Source organism: Pelodiscus sinensis, chromosome 1 (assembly GCF_052426305.1).
Source record: "Pelodiscus sinensis isolate ZL-2025 chromosome 1, ASM5242630v1, whole genome shotgun sequence".
Lineage (NCBI taxonomy): Eukaryota > Metazoa > Chordata > Testudines > Trionychidae > Pelodiscus > Pelodiscus sinensis.
In genome coordinates, this window is record NC_143052.1 from 24,231,125 (window position 1) to 24,254,595 (window position 23,471).

Here is a 23,471-nt window from a genome sequence, read left to right on the forward strand (position 1 = left end):
GAAAACTATTTATTTAAATGTTTTAAAGTTTTCTACATTTTTAAATATTGTATTTCAATTGCCACAGAATATGAAGCCTAGAGTGCTCACTTTTTACTTATTTTTGTTACAAATATTTGCACAGTAAAAAAGAAAAGAAATAATATTTATTAATTCCCCTAATACAGGTGCTGGAGTGCTATCTATCATTAAAGTTGAATTTACAAATATAAAATTATGTACAAAAATAATTGCATTACAGATAAAGCAATGTGAAACTTTAGAACCAAAGCTCTGCTTTACACTAGGGGTCTAAATAATAATAATAAGCAGAGCATCCACACTATCAAATCCGTTATTTTGAAATAACAGACTGGTCATTTTGAAATAATAACTATGAGGATTTCTATGAGGAATAACACTTATTTTGAAATAGCAGTAGCATGGACACTCCACTACTGCTATTTCAAAATAACTACTGGCCAGAGTCATTCAAAGTAATTACTCCCCAGAGCTTCCTGGTGCTCTAAGTTGAGGCAGTGCATCCACATTAAGGGAGCCTGCTTTAGACTAATTTCAAAGGTTTTTCTGTAGTGTTCAACATGCTATTTCAAAATAGTTATTTTGGGAGTTACTATTTTGAAATAAGTTATTTTGAAATAATTTCCTAGTGTAGACATGCCTCAGAGTCCATTCAGTTCTACTTCTTGTTCAGCCAATTGGTCAGACAAACAAATTTGTTTACATTTATGGGAAACATTGCTACCCACTTCTAAATTACAGTGTCACCTAAAAGTGAGAACAGACATTTTGTAGGTGGCATTGCCAGATATGCATTAGGCCACCATTCCAGAGGCCATGTTGATAATTTTAAGAACATTTTCATTGCCGATTTGACAAAATGCAAAGAAGGTACGAATGTGAAATTTTTAAAGATAGCTACAATACTCAACCCAAAGTTTAAGGATCTGAATTGCCTTCTAAAAGTTGAGAGGAACAAAGCGTGGAGCATACTTGCAGACATCTTAAAAGTGCAACACTCTGATGCAGAAATTCAGAACCTGAACCACCAAAAAGGAAAATCCACATTCTGATGGTGGCATCTGACGCAGATAATAAAAATGAACATGCATCAGTCCACACTGCTTTGGATCATTATATTCTAGAACTTATCATCAGTCTGGACACATGTCCTCTGCAGTGGTGGTTGAAGTGAAAAGAGACATGAATCTTTAGCATATCTAGCGATGCTGGCTATAGTAGTGTCATACAAATGCCTATTCTTCCTCTCAGATGACATTTTGAACAAAAAGTGGGCACAATAATCTCCTGTAAAAGTAAAGGGCTATATAAGAAGTAGGACAGAGTAGACTTTCTAGCCTCTAAAGTTTTACTTAGTTTTATTTTTGAGTGCACTTTTGTTACATAATTCTACATTTCTAAGTTCAGCTTTCATAATAAAGAGATTGCACTGCAGCGCTTCTATTAGATGAATTGAAAAATACTAGTACTTTTGTTTTTTTACAGTGCAAATATTTGTAATAAAAAATAAAGTGAGCACTGTACGCTTTGTATTCTGTGTAGTAATTGAAATAAAAAATATTTTAAAATTTAAAAAAAATCCAAAAATATGTAAAGGGTTTTTCTAGTATTGTTTAATAGCGAGATTAATCACAATTGTTTTTTCAATGTGTTGCAGCCATGAAGAAGGCTAATCCAATCCTAGAATACATCAGGCAAGGTATTTCCTGTGGAGACAGGGAAGTGTTAGTACCACACTGGTGAGACCCGACCTGGAATTTTGCGTGCAAATCTGGTCTCTCCTGTTTAAGAAAGATTAATTCAAACTGGAAGAGGTGCAGAGAAAGGCTACTATGATTCGAAGAATGGAAAACATACTTTGTAAGAAGAAACTCTTGCAACAGGTCCAATAAAACATTATATATCACCCATATTCAATCTCTAATATGCTGGGACCAGCATGTCTAGCACATCGCAAACAAAAAGGAAGTGAGGACATTCACTTGGGAAGGTTCAAGACCCTCCTCTGAAGCAAACTGCATAGGAAATAGAGCCTGCAGTTTCTACATCCTGGCTAAGTACTCTAACCACTGCAGTACATGATTGGCAATGGCAGCATCACTTCCTCCTCTAGTTTACTTAGGATAGGGTCCTATAGACATTCTCAAAGGCAGCCTCAGAGCATGCCTACCATCTCAAGTTCCAAAGGTGAAATAGGTGAGCAAACACCTAATTTGTGAATCTCACTAATGCTTAGGTGTGAGCTAGGCACTGAAGATCTAGATTTACATCACTGTGCACATGCCTGCTGGCAGAAACTTAGGCACCCAAAAACTTTAAGCACCTACCTACAGGAATAGATGACAGCTGGAGAAGGGAACTGTGAAGGCTTGTGGCATCTAAATGTTGAAGGCAGTTTGGGACCAATGTTCCTCTTGTAGCTCTAACACAAGGGGCATGTCTACACTAGGAAATTATTTTGCAATAACTTATTTCAAAATAACATGTCCACACTAGAGGGAAGCCTTGAAATTAGTCCGAGGCAGGCTCCCTTAATGTGGACGTGCTACCTCGACTTGGAGCCCCAGGAAGCACTGGGGACTAATTACTTTGAATGACTCTGGACAGTAGTTATTTTGAAATAGCAGCAGTGGAGCATCCATTCTACCATCCATGCTACCGCTATTTCAAAATAACTATTTGGAAATAAGCGTTATTCCTCATGGGAAGCTGGAGTTATTATTTCAAAATAACCAGCCCGTTATTTCAAAATAAAGGGCGTGGTAGTATAGATGCTCTGCTTGTTAACTGAAAATAAGGAGAATTATTTCAAAATAACTACTTAGTGTAGACAAGGGCTAAGTGACTTTGGAGCATGAATCACATTGAAAGTCAATGAGAATGGTGGTCCTAGGTCACGTAGGTATTATTGAAAATACCAATACCAATATACAGTATAAAATTCACATATAAAGTGACAATATTAAATAGCTAGCTTTTTAAACTGAAGGCATGCACTTCCTTAAAAAATCTTACTCTTTGTTTTAGTAATAACCATTGCATGAATTAAACAGCTCCCAGAGTAATCTTTCTTGCATCAATATACATATTTATTTGGTGTTTCACTCAGCTGTGCCTTGATCTCTCAAAGCATTCAGCAGAGGCTAGTTAATACTCTGCCACCCATCATGTGGAAATGCTTTCTAAATTAGTATTGATAATATTGATCAGCAACTTTCAAGTGAACATCATCATGCTGTATTTTCCCAGGAGAGATTTTTAATTATCCACAATAGACTGGAGCTGCTCCAAGAAAGCCAGTTCATCCTTTGTGTGAGTTCTCAGATATTTCCATGCTGAGATGCTTTTAACTCAGGAAAGTAACATATGCGTCTCCATTTAATGGTTTTCCTACAGCTACTCATATTGTTAGAAAGCACTTCACTTATACCATCAATACAAATCATGCTTTTGTAGAAAAGGTAGATTGAATGTAAAAGAGCTTGATTTACCAGTTGTTGTTGGCTAGTGAATGTGAACTGGTTGCAATTCACTTGTAGTTCTCAGCAGAGATTGTAAAGAACAAGTTCACAGTTTAAAAAAACAAAAGCTGTAAATGCGACTTCAGCTTTCTGTTTGCCTCAGGTTCACTTATTGTTGGTTGTTATACACATGCCTTTTACAAACACCTGCTTCCATTGGTGATAATAAGGGATTTGCAGTAAACTTCACTGAAATCGAGGCTAAGTCCTTTAACTTCAACCATTTAACTTTCTCTTTTGCTGTTGCTGATGAATAAACATAGCCATTTCCACTAGCATCTACAGTGTCAATTACATTAACATCCACGTAAGGCGATTGCCACTTCCATTTAAGGGATACTACCTATTTACAGTTACAATTTACAAAGAAATGAACTGGATGGTATATAAATATTTATACCTAGCTGAACTATATTGGTCTGCTAAAAAGGAGGAGGAAACATAACTAAGCTAAAGTAGCAATTGCACTTTAACCATTCAGATCATGACAGGAAAAAGTGGCGCTACATCTTTAAATGTCTGGAGAAACGTATTTCATCTTTAATTCCCCATTTTCCCATTCAGAGCAAGTGCCGCCCAGGACTGGTTTTCGAGTGGATTCCTCTGGCAAGTATTCTTCAGCCTTCATTGTTTTGTAAAATAATTGTCCTCCATTTTATGTTAAAGTAACATTATTTTAATCATTACTCTAGGTATTAGCCAGTCATGAGTGTCCAGTCACCATTCTAGATAGTACAGCTTTTTTAATTTTGGTATTTAACTAGACAGGGATAAAGAATGATAAGCACTAAAAATCTTCTTAATGTGGAGTGTTATTTGGAGCAGAGTGAAGTTTTCCTTTTTCTTCATCCAGCTTGTCTGTTCATGTAACAATCTTTTATATGCTTTTTGGTGGCATTAATGTTCATTCACATAATGCTAATTTACCATAAAAATATTCCAATATCTGATGCCAGAAGGAATCTCCCTATGCCTTCTAATGAAACTGAGGTTCACAAGCTAACAAATAGAAAGGGTGGGTTATGCAGACCACAAATTTCATCCATCCACAACTGTCTGTTAACATTTTTTGTAAATAAGAACTTTGTCGATGTTTGAATTGCCTTCATTCTTTTGAAATGTATATCATTTCCTAAAATTTCATATTGTTAAATAAACAACTGCAACAAGTGCGGTGGGTACAGTGAATGTTGATTTGCCATTTCCATTAAAGCCCTCTCTAAGGCCCATATCCTACGAATATTTATGTACATAAATTCCTTTTCTTGTGTGCCTAAAGATTTGCAGGAACAGCTTTATGTTGTTTTTTGCATTCCCTCTAAGGCTTACAGGTTGGCTACAAAATTCCCTCTGGAGAAAAACTTTCAGCATTAGGATACAGATCTAATTATCAATCTTATTTATTTTCTATTGTGCAGCCTTCATTTACTTCCTTTGCATATATAAAAACAGAATTATGTAAATTGAAAATACCACTAATAATGGAAATTAGCAGTTTCATAATTGCTCTAAAAACTTTTCATACTTTTCAAGAGCATTTGAAACTCTAATATGAATATATTTATATATTTTGTTCTCACATGGACCACAGTTCATAGTAGTAGTTTTCAAATTCCTGATTTATCTCCTGGTTCTTGGTTTCTTCCTTTCTCTCTCTCTCTCTCTCCTAGTATTCACCTGGAGTGAAAAGGTCCAAACAAATATTTATTTTTAGCAGGAAAAGTGAATAAGCACAGCAAGACTGCCAGTTTTTTCTAATGAAGTTCTTTGTTCTTGTTTTAATTAAAATGTAGAAGAGATTGAAGAAGAAATATATAATTCCAGCATCATCCCATGTGCCAAATTAATTCATACAAAATATCACTCTTTGCATTTGTGAGGTTTGAAATCATTCATGAATAGAATCAATCATTTTCAGTGACACATCTTCTCTTCTAGTTTTATGCCTTCAAAAAAAATCTCTGTGTCCATTTATCAATGTGAAATGCATCCAGGGACTTGGATGAATAGAGTACAAGAATCAAATTGAGAGATGATAGCCTTTTCATATTCAAATCATGTCTGAGATATCACTGTTGTTCATTAATAATACACCAAAGAGTAATTTTTATATAATAAACCACATTTCCTCTTCATCAGGATTCAGCAGTTGGAATTCCTCATTGCTCTGTAGTACCCTTAGGGTATGTTTACACTACAGAGAAGAGCGAAGCTGCCTCTGTCGATCTTCCAGGGTTTGAATTAGCTGGTCTAGTAGGGTATGTCTACACTACCCCGCTAGTTCGAACTAGCGGGGTAATGTATGCATACCGCACTTGCTAATGAAGCCCGGGATTTGAATTTCCCGGGCTTCATTAGCATAAGCGGGGAGCCGCCATTTTTAAATCCCCGCTGCTTCGAACCCCGTGTAGCGCGGCTACACGGGGCTCGAACTAGGTAGTTCGGACTAGGGTGCCTATTCCGAACTACCGGTACACCTCGTTTCACGAGGAGTACCGGTAGTTCGGAATAGGACCCTAGTCCGAACTACCTAGTTCGAGCCCCGTGTAGCCGCGCTACACGGGGTTCGAAGCAGCGGGGATTTAAAAATGGCGGCTCCCCGCTTATGCTAATGAAGCCCGGGAAATTCAAATCCCGGGCTTCATTACAAGTGCGGTATGCATACATTACCCCGCTAGTTCGAACTAGCGGGGTAGTGTAGACATACCCGTAAAGACATGCTAATTCGAACTGAGAAGGCCACTCCGGTCAGTGCTGGTAGTCATGCTTCCACAAGGAGAAAGGGAAGTCAACCTTCGACTTCCTGTATTGTGGACAGCACCAAAAGTCAAGTTAAGGTACTTCGACTTCAGCTACACAATTAAAGTAGCTGAAATTGTGTATCTTAATTCGACCTTATCCCGTAGTGTAGACATACCCTTAGGCTACGTCTACACTGCAGGCCTTTTGTGCAAGAACTCTTTTGTGCAAGAATTCTTGCGCAAAAAGTCTTGCGCAAGAGCGCATCCATACTGCCATGTACTTTTGAGCAAAAGATGTGCTTTTGCACAAGAGCATCCATGGCAGTGTGGATGCTCACTTGCACAAGAAAGCTCTGATGGCCATTTTAGCCATAAGTGTTTCATGCACAAGAAACCCCTGTTGCTCATCCACACTGCCTTCTTGAGCAAGAGCTCTTGTGTAAGAGGGCTTATTCCTCGTGGGGAGAGGAATAACTCTTGCACAAGAAGCCCTCTGTTCTGACACCTTACTGTAAATTTACTTGCACAAGAATGCACATGCAGTGCAGATGCTCCGCAAGTTTTTGCACAAGATCAGCCATTCTTGTGCAAAAAGCCTACAGTATAGACATAGCCTTCCTGTATTGTGATCAGATCATCCTCTGTACGTTGGAGTTCACAGTGCAATGTGGATCCCAGATTGTTTTATAAGACCGCACTTCAATTAGTATTGTCTCTTCTTGGCCAAACACTTTATTAGAAAAATCTCACTTTGAAGAAAAAAGGAATGAGAGGACTGCAATTAATCTTCATGAATTTTAGTGCAATCAACTGTAAGCTTCCTAGTGCATGCGGTGGGGAGGGGCGGTTGTGTAAGACACATTCTGATTCCCTGTGCAGGCTACCTCTATTATGGTTCATGCGCAAGAGAATAGCAGCTAGTATTGAACTGCTACTCCCCATCTAAAAAAGCTGGTTTGGAGGAGAAAGTAAGCCACAGATCCAGTGGAACAAATAAGAAGAAGAGCCCAAATTGTTATTCTACCACAACTCAGTCCCTGCTTTGCTCCGAGAGCTTCAGTACTATCCATTTCCCATTTCTTGAGTTGGAATGGAAGGTGCCAATCTAACCCATTGAGAGAAAAGATGTTCTATAGTTATCATAAGGATACAGTATGTCTTAAGGCATGAGTGTTTTCTTCTCAGTAATGCTATTTTTTCTTTGTGAATTTGAGCTACTGAGAAATTTCACTGTCTCCAGTAGGAAAAATGGCAAAATTTGGTAACACCTGACAGAGAAAAAAATACTCAAGGCCTTGAATTTATAGGGCCAAACACCAAGGATATACCAAAATACCTTTTGGACATCCACTTCATGTTCTATCTCTTCTTACCCCTTTGTTTACTCTTAGAAGCTTTGTACTACTTGATGGGAAAATAAGCTGTCTTGTAGTGTTCTACTGGATATAGCTGAATCCTTCTTTTAAGCAAATTTCTCAGTGCTTCAGGAACTACACTAATGGCAAAATATAGTAGCTAATGGCTAATGTAGATTGCCAAGGTACATTTGTTTTGCCAGGGTTAATTGGCATACAAAACCATTAATTAGTCAAAGAGCTTCCAAAATGACAGTAGAGTACTATGAGAGGCTGCAAGATCCTGGCCTTGACCTAACGGTCTGGACCTTACCTAGTTAAATCTATGCAGTCAGAGAGAAGATTTTAGGAAAGAAAAATGTCAGCAGTTCTTGTACTGATGCTCATTACAGTATCTGACTTACTGTAATTACTTATCCTTTGTCGAACAGCTTCAGTGGGGAAGATTGACAGAGTACTACATTAGACTATCCCATACTTCAGTGCTTCGACCACTTTTTTGAGAGCTTACAGATTCCATGCTAAAGTCCTCATCACCATCAGGGAAATTAAACCTGGGGCTCTCACATCCCAGGAGTATGGTCTAACCACTTGCTAATATTTATAAGATGTGTGAGCACCATTATTTCCTATCCTCTTGATAAAATCGCATAGGCATCTAAATCCATAAGAGGGTTTACCACTGAGACTCACTTCCCTATAGCCTGGACATAGAAACCTATATAGGTGAAAGGTGTATTATGCTTAGCATTTGCCCTTCTTGTCAAGATCTCTCATTGACCGTCTTAGGTGGCTTCCTGCTTTGTATCCTGGCTTTTGTGAATTGCAGATTAAAGTACCTATTTCTCCCCACTCATTGTACCAGGAGCCTAGGTGCCTAACGTAGGCTTTGTGGACTGCAGTCATTTTCTAGCCCCTAAACATTAGACATTATGATGCTGAGCATCACTCCTAACTTTTTGGCATTCAGCACTCAGATTCACAGACCACTTCCCCAGCGTTTTCATTGCTCTTTACTTGCATTGCTCTTTCATTCTGTTGACTCTTCCAGTTTCTGTTGCTAGTGGGGAACGTAGCTTTTCAAAATTAAAATTGATAAAGACATACCTTTGTTTGTCCATGCTGAAAAAGAGAATTATTGGGCTGGACACCATCTCACTAGAGCACGAAATAGCTTCTAAACTTTGCCTCAGACAAATTATTGCCCAATTTGTGAAAGCAAAAGCATGAAAAGCAAAGTTCTAAATGTTTACACAAATCAATGGCCTAGTTCAAAAGGGTTACAACTCAAAAACAGACTTAATTGAGTATCAAAAAATAAAGCTTTTCAAAGCTTCCCAAAAATCAGTTCCTTTGGAAGGAAAAGACAGTTGCAACTTGAAATGCAACTCTTTATAGAACTGACCAGAAACACTGTGTATAACTCCACATGGTTAAAACTTTATAAAGTGTCAGCCACCCTATACAGTATAAGGGTATGTCTACACTACCCCGCTAGTTCGAACTAGCGGGGTAATGTATGCATACCGCACTTGCTAATGAAGCCCGGGATTTGAATTTCCCGGGCTTCATTAGCATAAGCGGGGAGCCGCCATTTTTAAATCCCCGCTGCTTCGAACCCCGTGTAGCGCGGCTACACGGGGCTCGAACTAGGTAGTTCGGACTAGGGTGCCTATTCCGAACTACCGGTACACCTCGTTTCACGAGGAGTACCGGTAGTTCGGAATAGGACCCTAGTCCGAACTACCTAGTTCGAGCCCCGTGTAGCCGCGCTACACGGGGTTCGAAGCAGCGGGGATTTAAAAATGGCGGCTCCCCGCTTATGCTAATGAAGCCCGGGAAATTCAATCCCGGGCTTCATTAGCAAGTGCGGTATGCATACATTACCCCGCTAGTTCGAACTAGCGGGGTAGTGTAGACATACCCTAATTGTGTTAGGATTAATTAAAAGTAGTAAAAAGCAATACAAATATTTAATTTAATATTTATATTGTTCATTTCAAATGGCAAATAAATAAAGGTAAAATTTCATTCTAGAATTCTCATTTTTCTCTATATTGAATGGGGGGTGCAAAAGTCATAGTTCACTAAGATGCCAAAAACCCTTGGGCCTGCCCTTTTGAGGGAGCAATACTGAATTGGAGAAATTATGAACTTTTTGGTGAAATAAAAATACCATAGAGCCAAACTAATCATTTAAAAAAATCATTTTTTATTTTGTAGTTTTAATTTTATTGTGGATGGTTATCTTGAAAAACACTATCCCGAATTATGGAGAATAGTGAACTCTGTAAAAGAAACCACCCTAATTATTCCCTGTCCTATATTAGGAAAGCATCCAGAAGTAAGCTTAAATGTATTGAGTAAAATGTTAGTCTGCTGTTATTAAAAGCTCATCTTTATTAAAAATGAATCCTGTGGCATCTTAAAGACCAACAAATTTATTTCAACATAAGCTTTCATGGGCTAGAACCCACTTTATCAGATGGGTTCCACCATTCCAGCCCATAGAAGCTTATGCCCAAATAATTTTTTTAGTTTTTTTAGGTACCACAGGACTCCTCATTGTTTTTGTTGAAATAGACTATCACAGCTACCCCTCTGAATCTCATCTTTATTAAGCATCCAGTTCTTGTCAATCTCTTAAATGCTCACTGCTTCGCTGTATTTCCTTTAAAAATTCATTTCCTCTCTCTTTTTGTAGTGAGTGCAAAAAAGTCCAAAATTTTGAATATTGCTTTTTATACAGTAGTAACTTTTAAATTAACTAAATAAATTTTCCAGAAATTTCATTTTAAAAAGGCATTGTGTTCCTGAGCTGAAAATTTGTATGATGAGTTTCAGCACAGAATATATATTTTTACAGTTGAGTTACAGTGATCTGAAAAGCAGGAATTTTAATTATTTATAAAGCTCCTGAAATGTTAATTGTGCAGAAACTTGTTCAAGTTAGTGTTGTGTTATCCATTCATTTCAAACCCTTCATTTTAGAAGCTTCAAATGCCAACTATGACCAACACTACAAAGTAAATACCATCACTGATGATGGAGCATCAAAATGCAAAGGCAGTCATAGGAAGGCAGTACATTATGTCGTGTATCTTGGGCAGAATTTGCCTTGTACTACTCACCTGTGAGCACTTTCTAGTTTGGCTTGGGTATCCTTTACTGAACAACATCGTCTTTAATGATATCTTCATATTCAAGTATCTGTGTCTGTTTGTGTACAATTCACTCTTTTCAATACAGTTTCCACCATCTCTAACAGGACCATCATTAATCATTTCAAATGAACTAACCACTGGGAAAAATGAAAATACATGACTCAATAAGATATCCTTTTAAACCAGGTCCAGATTACAAGGAGCTTGATGTTCACCTTCGGAGGATGGAGTCTGGATTTGGCTTCAGAATCCTTGGAGGAGATGAACCTGGACAGCCTGTAAGTTCTTTTTTCATGACTTTCTATTTAATATTTTCAGGATCTTTGTAAAAGTCAGAAAAATATCACTTCATACAATTGGCATAAAGGAATAGAATTCTAGAACTTCAAGTAGAAACACTTTTTCTAGTTCATCCATTGAAAAAGAAAAGCCTTTCAAAATTGTCAGCAGCTGCTCTTAAAATATGTCATTGTGAATCACTTTGAATTAAGTTAGGAAAAGTGCACTCTCCAACCTTTTTTGGAGAACTGGCTGCTATTTAGCCTCTTTTAATTATTGACCTAAGGAGAACAATTGGTTTCCCTGAAAGATCAAGTACTAAATTTAACCAGCATATTTGTATGAGTATGTATGAATGAATATAGTACTGTGCTGCATAATAAGAAGTCAATGTAGACATATCCCATACACAAATAGAATGTGTTGAGTTAGAGATTACTGCTAATGACTTTATTAATCTTTGAGAACACATGCACTATGGATGGCATCTGGCAACAATGAATCAGCCAATGGGAGTTCTACCATTGACTGACTGGAGTCATGACATCACTCATTTAAATAGTGATTTGGGGACTTCAGTAACTCAGCCAGAGCCTATGGATCTATTACAGGACAGATAGATGGACAAACATTGTGAAGTATATTAAAATACATAGTATTGCTGCCTACATGATAAATAGTCTTTACCTCATTCTTTTAACCACTTCACTTACACCCTGTGCACTAATGCGCTTGCATCTGGATTTTTTGTCTAAATTACAAATTTCTGAGCAGCTTCAAATAAATGCCTTTTATAAACAAAAATAAAAAATATAAACCTTCTAATTGTTTCTATCGTAATATGGAATTTCTCCCAAAAGATAATCTAGCCTAAGACCCAAGCCATTTCATTCTGCACCAGGGACAAATTTAGAACCAATAACTTGTGATGTATCAAGCATGGAAATGAGAGATTTATACCACTAGGAAGGGGCCATCCCACCTTTCCAAAGGAGCATCCAGCATGTGCTTCCAGCCTTGTAAGGCCTCAAAACCTTAAATAATGACTTAAATATGGGCCTCATTTGGCTTTACAGATGGAGGAATCATAGGACTGGAAGGGACCTCAAGAGGTCTTCTAAGCCAGTCCACTACACTCAATACATAAAATTATAAAAATTATCTAAATCATTTTATTATACTTTTTTGTAAAATATATGAGGTATAGTCACTACATGATCATGCGGTGAGACATATGATTTGTTTATAATGGCACTTATTTGGCGTGACCTTCATGTCTCACTCATGGTTTTGCCACTTCAATCTATTATAGACATCCCAAACCTGTATCAACAAAACTATATAATATACCCTACTATTTATTTGATGTTTGTTTGTAAAAGTTAAATAGTTTGATAGATTTACATTTTGTATATTCAAAACAGCAAAAAATTAACACTTACCACATGGTGATATCTGAGAAATCAAAATTATTTACTATATTTCAAATAAGAATTAAGAGTATTATCACAGTTTGTTCGAACTAAGGGGGATTTAAAAATGGCAGCCGGACGGGAACATGCAAATAAAGCCCGGGATATTTAAATCCCGGGCTTCATTTGCAACTCCGGTTGCCTGATTTGCCTACCTAGCTCGAATTAACGAGCTAGTGTAGACATACCCTCAGAGACTTAAGGACACCCAGAGCACAGGGTTGTGTCCATGACCATTTTGGCTAAAAGCCATATCCACCAGGAATGTAGCTAATTCATTAACACTTGTCCTACAGTTGACTTTAGATGTTTTATATACCCCGAATTCTGTAATTTCCACTCCAATTTATCTGATGAAGTGGATTTTACCCACAAAAGCTCATGACCTAATAAATTTGTTAGTCTCTAAGCCCCAGCCTACACTAAGATATTATTTCAAAATAGCCCCTCTTAGGTCAAAATTATAAGCAGAGCATCCGCACTACCAAGCCCATTATTTCGAAATAACGGGACACTTACTTAGAAATCTGTACTCCTGCTTTCCTCAGGAAATAATGCTAATTTCAAAACAGTTATTTCAAAATCACATTACAGTGGATGCTTCAGTGCTGCTATCGGTTGTAGCTCCCTGGTCCAACACCCTTGGGACTTAACTGGTCCCGGATGAGGAATTTTTCTGTTGCAGGGAGGTCATTTGTGGACCCCTGCCACTGATCTTCCTGGCCCTGCTGCTGGCCTCCCAGCCAGTTCCCCACTTCCTGCTGGCCCTGCTGCCCTGCCGACCCACTGGGCAGCCATCGCTGCTGTGGTACCTCTGGGCAACCCAGCACTGGGGCTCAAGGCAGCAGTGTGCACTGTACACTGGGGCTCTGGACCACTGCACATGCTAGGGCTCCCTGGGCAGTGCTGTGCACCAGGGCTTCCTGAGGAGCCACACACACAGCCCCTTAGTGGCAAAGCAAGGTTAGCTGTTAGTTCATTTTCAGTCCATATGGCCACAACACTGACTCACAAATACCATTAATCCAATAGGTCAACATTGGTGGGATTTTTTAAAGTAAATTGTATTACCAACAAGAAATAGCTGAAATTAATGGTTTTGCTGCAATCTATCCTTTTTCTCAGATCATTTTGTCAACTGGCCCCCTCAGACATTCCAGTGAGTCTCATTCTGAAAAGATGATGCAAATGTCACTAAATGCCCGATATTTTTCAGTTTTCTGTTTATAGCATTTATAACTACAGGTTGGACCTCCTTTGTCTGGCACCCTCAGGACCTAATTGGCCCTGAACAAGGGAATTTGCCAGACAAGTAGAGGTCCTTCCCAATGTGATCCGTCTAGCCTTGCTGCCCCCGGCTAGACTCCAGTCCCGCCCTGCTTCTGCCGGCACAGCTATGACCCCCCAGGCTGAAGCTCCATGGCTGCCACCAGAGCTGGATCTCTGCAGCTACCACTGTCTGCCCCCAAGCTCTGTGACCGGATTCAGAGCTTCACAGCTACTGCTGCTGGTCCCCGAGCTCCACGACCAGAGCTTTGCAACTGCTGCCGCCAGCCCCATGCTACTGTCCAACTGCAGGGGCCAAAACTCCCTGCTGCTTCTCCCCACTTCCCACAGGGCACCCAGGTCCCCCCTGCTGCTACTGCCCCACAGCCCAATCTCCCTGTATCTGGGCTCTGTGGTCCAGGAACATTCATGGTCCATGCTGGACCACCATGTATGTTGCCGGACCAGGGAGTCCTGGTTAAAGAAGGTACAACCTGTATTAAGAAAAGTAAGTAATTGTGAGGTGAGAGAAATTAGATAAAACAGTGTTTCTTAACCTTTTTTTTATAAAGTACCCCTTTTAAAAAAAATTATAAGTATCCTCAGTATCTACAGTTTTCACACACACAAAATTTTTTTCTACCATTGCATTGCTTTGTTTAAACAACTTCATCATAGCTGGGCAGGCGATGAAATTTTGGGGTATAAAAAGTACAAAAATAATAAAGTGCTGTAAAACTTTTTTAAAAATTCAGTTTTCTCCAAATTTCACTTATGTTGATGTACTCCCCAGACTTCTCTCAAGTACCCCTAAGAGTACTCGTACCACTGCTTGAGAAACACTGAGTTAAAACACACTAAACGATTAGTAGGAATACATTATTCTTTTTTAACAAACCAAAAAGTTAACAGTGGGTCATCTCTAGGTTCTAAACTCTGATCTCTGTTATTGAATATGGTTCCCATTATGTTGGAATAATAGTAGCCCAGTTATGCTGTTAGTTATCTAAAACAGTCTCTCACTCTCAATAGTAGCCCAGTGTCTGAGAGGCTCTAACGCTGAAATGCTGGCTGTTTCCTCTGGGCGGTGCTGTTGCTAAATTCTGGCTGTTCCCTCTGGGTGACCCGTGCTGCAAGATGCTGTTAGTGAGAGACTGGAGGCTCAGGAGAGAAGACCAAGATAGAAAGGGAATAGGACATGGAGGAGAGACCTGAAAATCCCGTTTTATGACAGGCTAATTGGCTAGTTATGTTGAATATGACTTTTTTAAAACAATCCAACAATTTACTGCACACCGGTGAAGCAGTGTACCTGCAAAGAGCCTCATTGAAGTCAACAGCCGTAATGATAGTCATGTTGACTGACACATCAGGAACCAATCTAGGGATTTCTAGAGCTAAATGCATGATTTGCTACAGCTTGAGCTGAACAGCCACCTTCTATAGCTGGGGCCAGTAACAGAGTCATATCCTTCTGTGGATCATTCATGGCAGAAAACTGTACATCGACCAGTGGGTTACATGGACACAGTGACTTGCAGAATTTGAGCTTAAATGTATTAATGATATGAAAGGAAGTGAACACCAAGTAGCATAAGTTTCAGAAGTGAGAACTCTGGTCATCTGAAGAAATGGGCTGTGCACATGAAAGCTCATGATACCATCTACATGTTTTGTTGGTCTATAAAGTGCTACCAGACCATTTGTTGTTTTTTAAGTTTATCCTGTACAGATTAACTCGGCTACCCTCCTGAAGCTTCTGAACATTATTTAACATGGCCAAGACTAGAAAAGACTGTTAGGAACATTAGAGGAACTTTAAAAAGCTAGGTCAATGTGCACCGCAATGGCAGATGAAATACCACATTGACAAAAGCAAGGTAATGCACAGCAGAAGAAATAATTTTCAGTATCTGTAATTCTAAACTAATGGTGGTATCATTGTAGACAGATTAGTGAAAACCTTGCTTACTATGCAGCTACAGTCAAGATACTGTTCAGTGATTTATCTGCTTAGCATCAGATTTAAAGCAAATGAAAAATATTCAGTGTACAAACCAATGAGCAAGTTTCCCACCATAAAAATCTGTCAAAAATCTGAGTTTATAGGCATTTCTGTTTTAGATAACTAACTACAAAATTTTACTCAGTAGAGATACAGAATCAAAATGTTTTGAGAATACTTTGTGGGAATCTCTCTCAGTGCAGCCTTGGGTTGCTTTTTGTTGTCCAGTAAAGGAGAATAAATGTGTATTTTATAGCTGGATTTTGCACAAAACAGTATCCAACCCTTTGAGGTATATTCGTTCAGCCTCTTGAAGCATAGAATGGAGTATTTCAAAAGAAAATCCCTTGGAACTCTGCTTGGTACTACTTAAAGGGTATTTAAGAAGATCAGGAAGAAGGAGAATGCTGCGGCTTTCTTCCCCCCATACCTTCTGGAAGCAAAAGATTGACCAAGGGGAGGGCCAGAGAAAGAGGGGGGAAATGCTGCAAAGTTCCCAATGTGAAGTTTCCTCAAAAAGTTCTTCCATTTTAAGAGCAGGTTAGATAAACACTTGTAAAGGATGATCTTGATAATACTTAGTCCTGCCATGAGTTCAGGGGGCTTAGACTAGGTGATCTCTGGAGATCCCTTCAGCCCTATATTTCTATGATTAGGCTTCCAGAAGTTTTCTGCCAGGCCCTGCAGATCTCTGTGTGTCCATCAGAGGCCATCACCACCGATATGAAAACACTCATTCTATGTCTCTGCATCACCTTTTGACCCTTGCAGCTAACAAGTTCCCTTGCTGGCTTTTATCCCTTGCTACCTACAGTGGGCACTGCTCAAGAGTTAATACAGCCTAAGGCTATGGAAACTCTTAAGCAGATGGCTGGTTTTCCATCTGAACACCCCAGTCTTTGTTTACCCAAAACCTAAAGAAAAGAGAGGAAAATCAGTAAATAACTTTGAATAATTTAAACATTCAACTTTTTTCAGGGAATTCAGGCTTTGTTTGATTTAACCTTGATTTTTATCCCAAAAACTTCATGGAAAAAATATATGTCTAGAAAAAAGTAATTAGAAATCTGTGAATGTTCCTTTTTACTGGGTTTATCTGTTTAAATGCAAGTTGATTTTAAATTTGAATGCAAGCATGTCCTCCATCTCAAAATTCCATCTGCACAGAAAAGGTTGACATTTCTCCTCTTCTTCTCTTTTTAGCAGCCAATTACTACTTTAACGGGTTTTATTAGCAGTAATGTCAGATACAATAACTTTCTTACCAAAGGATGCCAGAGTAGTTTGCTACTCATTTGAGGGGCCATTTGAACTCATTTGAACTCATTACTGACATTCAGCTAAACCCTTTTGAGATTAAATATACCAAGCTATTTTATAGAACACAACAATCAGGGAACATAGGTAGACAGAATATAGATTCCGATTTAATTGCCAAAAGCAACCCTTCTGTTTATCTGACTTCCTGCATAACTCAGGCCATAGAATTTCACTCAATAATTTCTGGATCAGGCCCAATAGCTTGTTGTAAAACTAAAGTAGCTTTCTTAGACCTGATCTACACTACCATGGTAAATCAATCTAAGTTATGCTACTTCGGTGACATGAATAACATAACTGAAGTTGACACAGATCCATTTACAATGGTGTCTACTCCATGCTGTGTCAACAGGAGATGCACTCCCACCAACTTACCTTACTCTTCTCAGGGAAATGGAGTATAAACATCAACAGGAGAGCGCTCTGCCATTGACTTAGTGCCAGATCCACTAAATCAACATCTCTGCTGCATCAATCACAGCATGGCCAATCTAATCCTATAAACAGACAAGTCCTTAGATGTATAATGTTGATATAAAGACTGAAAAGAAAGCTAGCCAATATTTCAGTAATGCTAGAATTCTCAGGTTTATCACCATGTTTCTTCTGCAAAACAGAAAAACATCTTTAAAAGTTCCTGAGCAATCAGGGTCTTGATTCTCATTTAAAGATCAGTTGGATAGTGCCACCCAATGCTTTGTGGGAGCATTTCGCATTAATTATATTTCAACTGAAAAGGAAAAATGCTACTCAGTGAACCACCAGCAAAACTCTGAATGGATTAACATTCCCATTTGTTTCACTATCTAGATTCTGATTGGAGCAGTAATTGCAATGGGCTCGGCAGACAGAGATGGTCGTCTACATCCTGGTGATGAGCTGGTGTATGTAGATGGGATTCCAGTGGCTGGCAAAACCCACCGATATGTGATTGATCTCATGCATAATGCAGCCCGAAATGGGCAAGTGAATCTTACTGTGAGAAGAAAGGTGCTATCTATAGGTATGTTAATAAAAAGGGGAAATGTGAAAAAAACTAACCAAGGGCTATCAGTAAAGGGGACAATAATTTAGGTAATACTTTTTAAAAAAAAGAAAAATATTTTACAGAAAATAACTTTTATTTTTATTATTATTTAAAGAATTAATACATGGAAAACATTTGTCCTTCAACATTTCCTGGCATTGTTTGTGAGACACACATTGCAGCATTCTGCTTGTTTCCTAGGAAACCGGAAAGTCACAATGACAATCCTGCTGCAATGATTATGAGTGACTTTGTGTTTGTTCCACATTGTGTTGTCCTGTATTGTCCTTACTTGTGCCATTTTAAGGAATAGAATGCTCATCTTGCTCTTCTGTCTGGTCTCATTGAAGTCATCAGTGTGAGCAAAGCAAGCAGGAAAAGGCAGAACGTAAGCTCTTTAGGGCAGGAATTGCTTCCATTGCTTTGACGTGTTCTGAACCCAGTCCTGCTGCCATTGAAGTCAATGGGAGTTTTGCCACTGACTTTAAAAGAAGCCATCTCAAGTTATTTTAGAGCTCTATAAACAATGACTAGAAATAGGGCAATCTGGATTCCTTTTGTAAGCAAAAAGTGCCGAAGATAAACAGAATTAATAATGTAAAGCAAATTAGAAAGACAATCAACAAGAACCAACTTTTGTTGGTGAGAGAGATGAGCTTTTGAGCTACGCATAGTTCATCTTTGGACCTGGGAAAGATACTAAGAGTGTAACACACACTTTTCTCTCTTGCCAACAGAAGTTAGCACAATAAAATTTATTACCTCACCCCCTTTGTTTCTATAATGTCCTGCTACAAAAACAGTGCATAAAGTGTAGACCATCTAAGGTGTTTTGGTAACACAGAGAAGAAGACTTTTTCTAAATATATCCTGGCAGCATCTATTTAACAAGAGTTTCTAAAGAGGAAATCTGTATTTATTCTGTTGAATTCTTTGCTTATGTGGGAAGCAAATAAAGTTTAATAATCTAATTTAACACACTCATTATTAGGGCACTTTAGTGAAGTGTCAGAAATTACAAACATGTCATCAGCCCTTTCTGTCTGCTTCCTCCCCATCCACTAAGAAGCCCTCCCACTTTCTCTGTTCCATTTCCTTAGCCTTTGCCTTTACTTTTCTGCCCACTCCAGGAAGGCAGCAGCCTGGTGCCCATAACCCACTTACTGTTGTTCAAAGTCCTCATTTCCCATGTCTGGTACACTGTCAAGTCAGCATCAATCTTCCATATCTGGGGTCTGACTTTCTTCTGTTACCCACTCTAGAATCCTGCAGCCAGAAATCCTCCCTACAACCTGGCTCAACGCCCCCTAGGAGTTCCCCAAACCTTAGGAAAATGGCCAGTTACCAAGGTAAAATACTGAACCCGTGGGGTTTTGTTAGTTTCCTATGAGTTAATAGATTATATCAGCCTCTCTGGAAACTGGATTGTGGGCAAGAATAATAATTACAGGAGTTAATACAGGCAGTGTAATTATCATCCTTTGGCGGCTGCATCCTTTGGTGGCTCCTTGCCCTACATTATGTAAGGAACTTTTCAGAATTTCTATTAGTCACATAATACTCCTGGCACAGATATTGAATCAAGCTAGTAAACCATCTTGAATTATTTTTAGTCTTGATAATGGCACACTGAGAAGTATAGTATATGACTCATTGATGTTTAACTGTTTATGAAGCTGTACAAGTGTTTAAATTGATATGATGTATTAAATATTGTCTTTAAACAAAAATGCAGCATTATTTACATGAACTGAAAAATGCAAAATCAAAGGTACTGGCACAGCTCCTCACCCAAGGCTGATTGAGTCAAAATGAAGTTCTCAGTTCTGAGCATGTGCAATATGAAGAACTCGGGCTTTCCTGATGTTGCTGTTTAAAAAAATGCCCAACAAATACTAGCTTTGCAGAAACATTTTTTCTGAAATTTTTACTAGTCTTGCAGTTTTGTTATACTTTATTTACATATTGATGCATGACATTGGGGCCCTGATCCTTCAAGTTATAACACTCAAGAATAATACCGCAGAAGTAGAACCTAATTTACTGTATATCCAATTTCAAGTTAGAGTGATTTTTCTATTTTTTTTCTATGAAATGGACCAGCTTCTCATCTAAATTAAACCAATGCAGTTTCATTGTGGTCAAGGTAGTTGCATCAGCTAGGCTGATAGGAGAATATGACTTATCTTTCTGTAGTGAAAATATTGTTAATATAAACAATACTCAGAAATAAGCAGGGTAAATGTAAAGAAAACTAGAATTTGCAGAAAAACATAGAACAACATAATTCTTTTTAAAAAGTTTTCCCTTTTATTGCTACTTACATAACAAAGGAAAGGTTAATTTTGAATGTGGTATTTTAAAAAGTGAGATTCACACGTTTGTACTTTCTTCGGTTGGTCTGTTCATGTCCCAGCTGTGAAGGATTTTGGGGGTTGAAAAATCAGGAATATAAGGGTTACGTCTACACTGTCACCCTAGTTAGAACTAGGGTGGCAGTGTAGATGTACCCTAAGGGATTAGAAAGCTTTCTTTCAAAAAAAAAAAGGAAAGGAAAGGAAATGGTGAAAAAAACCCAAGACTTAAGCCAAACTATGTGAATAAATGGAGTGAGCATAAAGGAAAGGCCTTAGGAAGAAAAGACCTCCTTAGATAATCCTAATATACACACACTCAAATTACAGACTATGGAAACCTCGCTGGGTTCAGTTTTCAAACAGAACACATCAGTTTGGTTCACAGGTTTTAGAAAAATGCTAGCCTGCAAGGGGAACCTCTGACCTCCAACAAGTTTCAATGCCATAACTTCCTTGCTTTTTTCTGCTTTCAAGGATTTTGCTGGGAGGTAGAATAGAAATAAAGTTAACCAGGTTCTGGGTTGTGCAGACAACCTCAGGCCATTCACACAAATCATTTTCTAGCGTGGGCTGGGGTGAGAAAAATCATCCAAATGGACTTGAAATTTGATATGACACTTTAGTAATATTTCTGCCTTACAATTGTAGATGTCTTCTTTCTCAAAAACAGAGGTAAAGGATTACCAAACTTGAGCTCCAGAAACCTGCTTGGTTAGAAAAGAGGGATGTCTCAGAGGAAATAGAAATTAAAATGTCATTTCTTTTCAGGCAGATCAAGCAAAATTATTTTCTTCTGGTAAAAATATTTCAGAAGAAAGAGAAGAAAATCGAATTGCCAACAAAACTTTGTTCTTCTTTCATTATCATTCTTTTTGTGTAGTGAATGGGAATCTCTGGCATTCATTTATAACAAAGCGTGCTCCTGATAATGCAGGGCAGTAAGATCATTTTCTTTTTGTTGCAGCCATACTGACATACACAGTATACATATACAAAGTCAACCTTCTAAAACATGTCTAAAACAGGCAGAAAATGGGATCACTTTTGTCTTTGTGGAATTTAGTTGCAGATTGGGTCCAATAACTCTTGGAGATTATGTATTCTAATGTTGTGACACAGTAATTGTTTGGTTTTCTTCCTCATTACTCCCCTAATCACTCTATTTCTAAGTTGCACAAGAACTGTTAAAGGACACACTTACCTGCCTGAGAAAATAACAGCTTGTCCTTGGACCCTGCTTATTTTATTCAGAAAATAGATTTCATACGTGGAAGTTTTAACTTGTAAGCTCTTGAGGGGCGGAGGGAAATGTGAAGCTTGTCAGATATTTTGTAGTATGACTGCACCACTATTACTGCGAGGGACAAAAAACATCCATTGCATATTTATCTGCAGCTTCTATATTTAAACTTTGATAGGTATGACTCATCTGAAACAAAAGGTCTGCAATTAATATAGGTACATTTTTCCATGTACATGCGTCACTCAATTATTTACAGTTACCGAGTAACAGCAATCTTGGAAGAGGAAGTGCTTAGCACAGAGAATTTCTCTTCCTCGCCTTTTACAAATGATAAAGCCATAGCAGAAAGGTTAATAGATTTCATTTTCATTTTTGCTCATTTCAACTCTGCATCTAAAAGCATCTTTAAAACTTCTAAATGAGCATTTTAACTGTGGGGGCAGCAACAGAATAATTAGTAGTGATTATTTTTCATTGTATTACTTCTCCATGCCATAAACATCTTTAGAGTATGCTAATCAACTTATAAGAGGAAAATTAGAAAGCTAATCCAAATTACTCTGTTAGCTGCCTGCCTAAATTCTTTTAAACTGAAGACAAAATAATTTAGTATTGGATTAGACAGCAATTTTTCCCCTAGATGACAGATCAGCTAATTGAATATTTCTTCTTAACTTTCTTTGCTGTACAGATTTTTGCTGTTTCTCACAACAGATTCCTCTCTTCTCTGTTGAACAGAATAGGAGTTTGTGTTTATGTTTGCATAATCTGATTTCCCTTGAATGCTTTGCATAATCAGGTAGATTCCAGTTCTTTCACATCTGTTATGTTTCCTTTGTTTAATATAAACAGTCAGCTATATTCATGTTGAATTAGCAAATGTATGGGAAGGGTACGTCTATACAGCAACATTATTTCAAAATAACTTACTCCGCATCTACACAGTAGGCAGTTATTTTGAAATAATGTTGAAATACTGTCAAGCTGGAGAACTTCTTACGACGACTCCTGTAACCCTCATTGTACGAGGAGTAAGGGAAGTGAGAGGAAGAGTGCTCTATTTTGAAATAAGCACTGTATAGACACTCCCAATTTGAAATAAGCTATTTCGAAATAAGCTATGTAATTGACGTAGCTCAATTTGCAGTAGCTTATTTCGAGTTTAGCCCTGCCGTGTAGACGCACCCGAACTGATAAAATCACTGAACCAGATCAACTGTAATACTTATATGATTTCTATTTTAGGAGACCCTTGCCCAGAAAATGGCAGAAGCCCAGGTTCAGTGTCTACTCACCACAGTTCTCCTAGAAGTGACTATGCTGCTTATGCTAATAGTAATCATGCTGCATCTAGTAGTAATGCTACACCACCAGAGGGCTTTCCTTCACACAGCTTACAAACCAGTGATGTTGTCATCCACCGCAAAGAGAATGAAGGGTTTGGCTTTGTTATCATCAGCTCCTTAAACAGGCCGGAATCTGGATCTACAATAAGTAAGTAAAGTCCTACCTAACAATTGTTGTTTCTTCAAGTTTGCATGTAGTGAAAAAATCCGACACTTAATACTGTCTGTATGTTTGTCACTTGTCTGACAGCACAACCGGTAGTTCTAAGGAGTTGTCTTCACTACCCTGCTAACTCACTGCAGCTGCATCACTGGAGTGTGTCTGATAAAGATGTGCTATGTCAAGGGGAGAGT

The 23,471-nt window shown here is 38.3% G+C and overlaps 1 protein-coding gene across 18 annotated transcripts in view; it reads left to right on the forward strand.

The window, feature by feature from the left end:
- MAGI2 (membrane associated guanylate kinase, WW and PDZ domain containing 2) overlaps positions 1-23,471 on the forward strand; it is a 1,124,289-nt gene that overhangs the window by 1,017,616 nt on the left and 83,202 nt on the right. For 10 of the 18 annotated variants that reach the window (XM_075926597.2, XM_075926590.2, XM_075926502.2 and 7 more), the window contains 4 exons: positions 10,989-11,080; positions 17,955-18,147; positions 19,434-19,520; positions 23,017-23,265. In XM_075926597.2, coding sequence (XP_075782712.2) covers positions 10,989-11,080; positions 17,955-18,147; positions 19,434-19,520; positions 23,017-23,265 — 621 coding nt within the window. Of the gene's footprint in view, positions 1-4,106; positions 4,149-10,988; positions 11,081-17,954; positions 18,148-19,433; positions 19,521-23,016; positions 23,266-23,471 lie in introns of all 18 variants that reach the window. The other 8 variants (XM_075926601.2, XM_075926542.2, XM_075926550.2 and 5 more) reach the window with 3 other exon arrangements.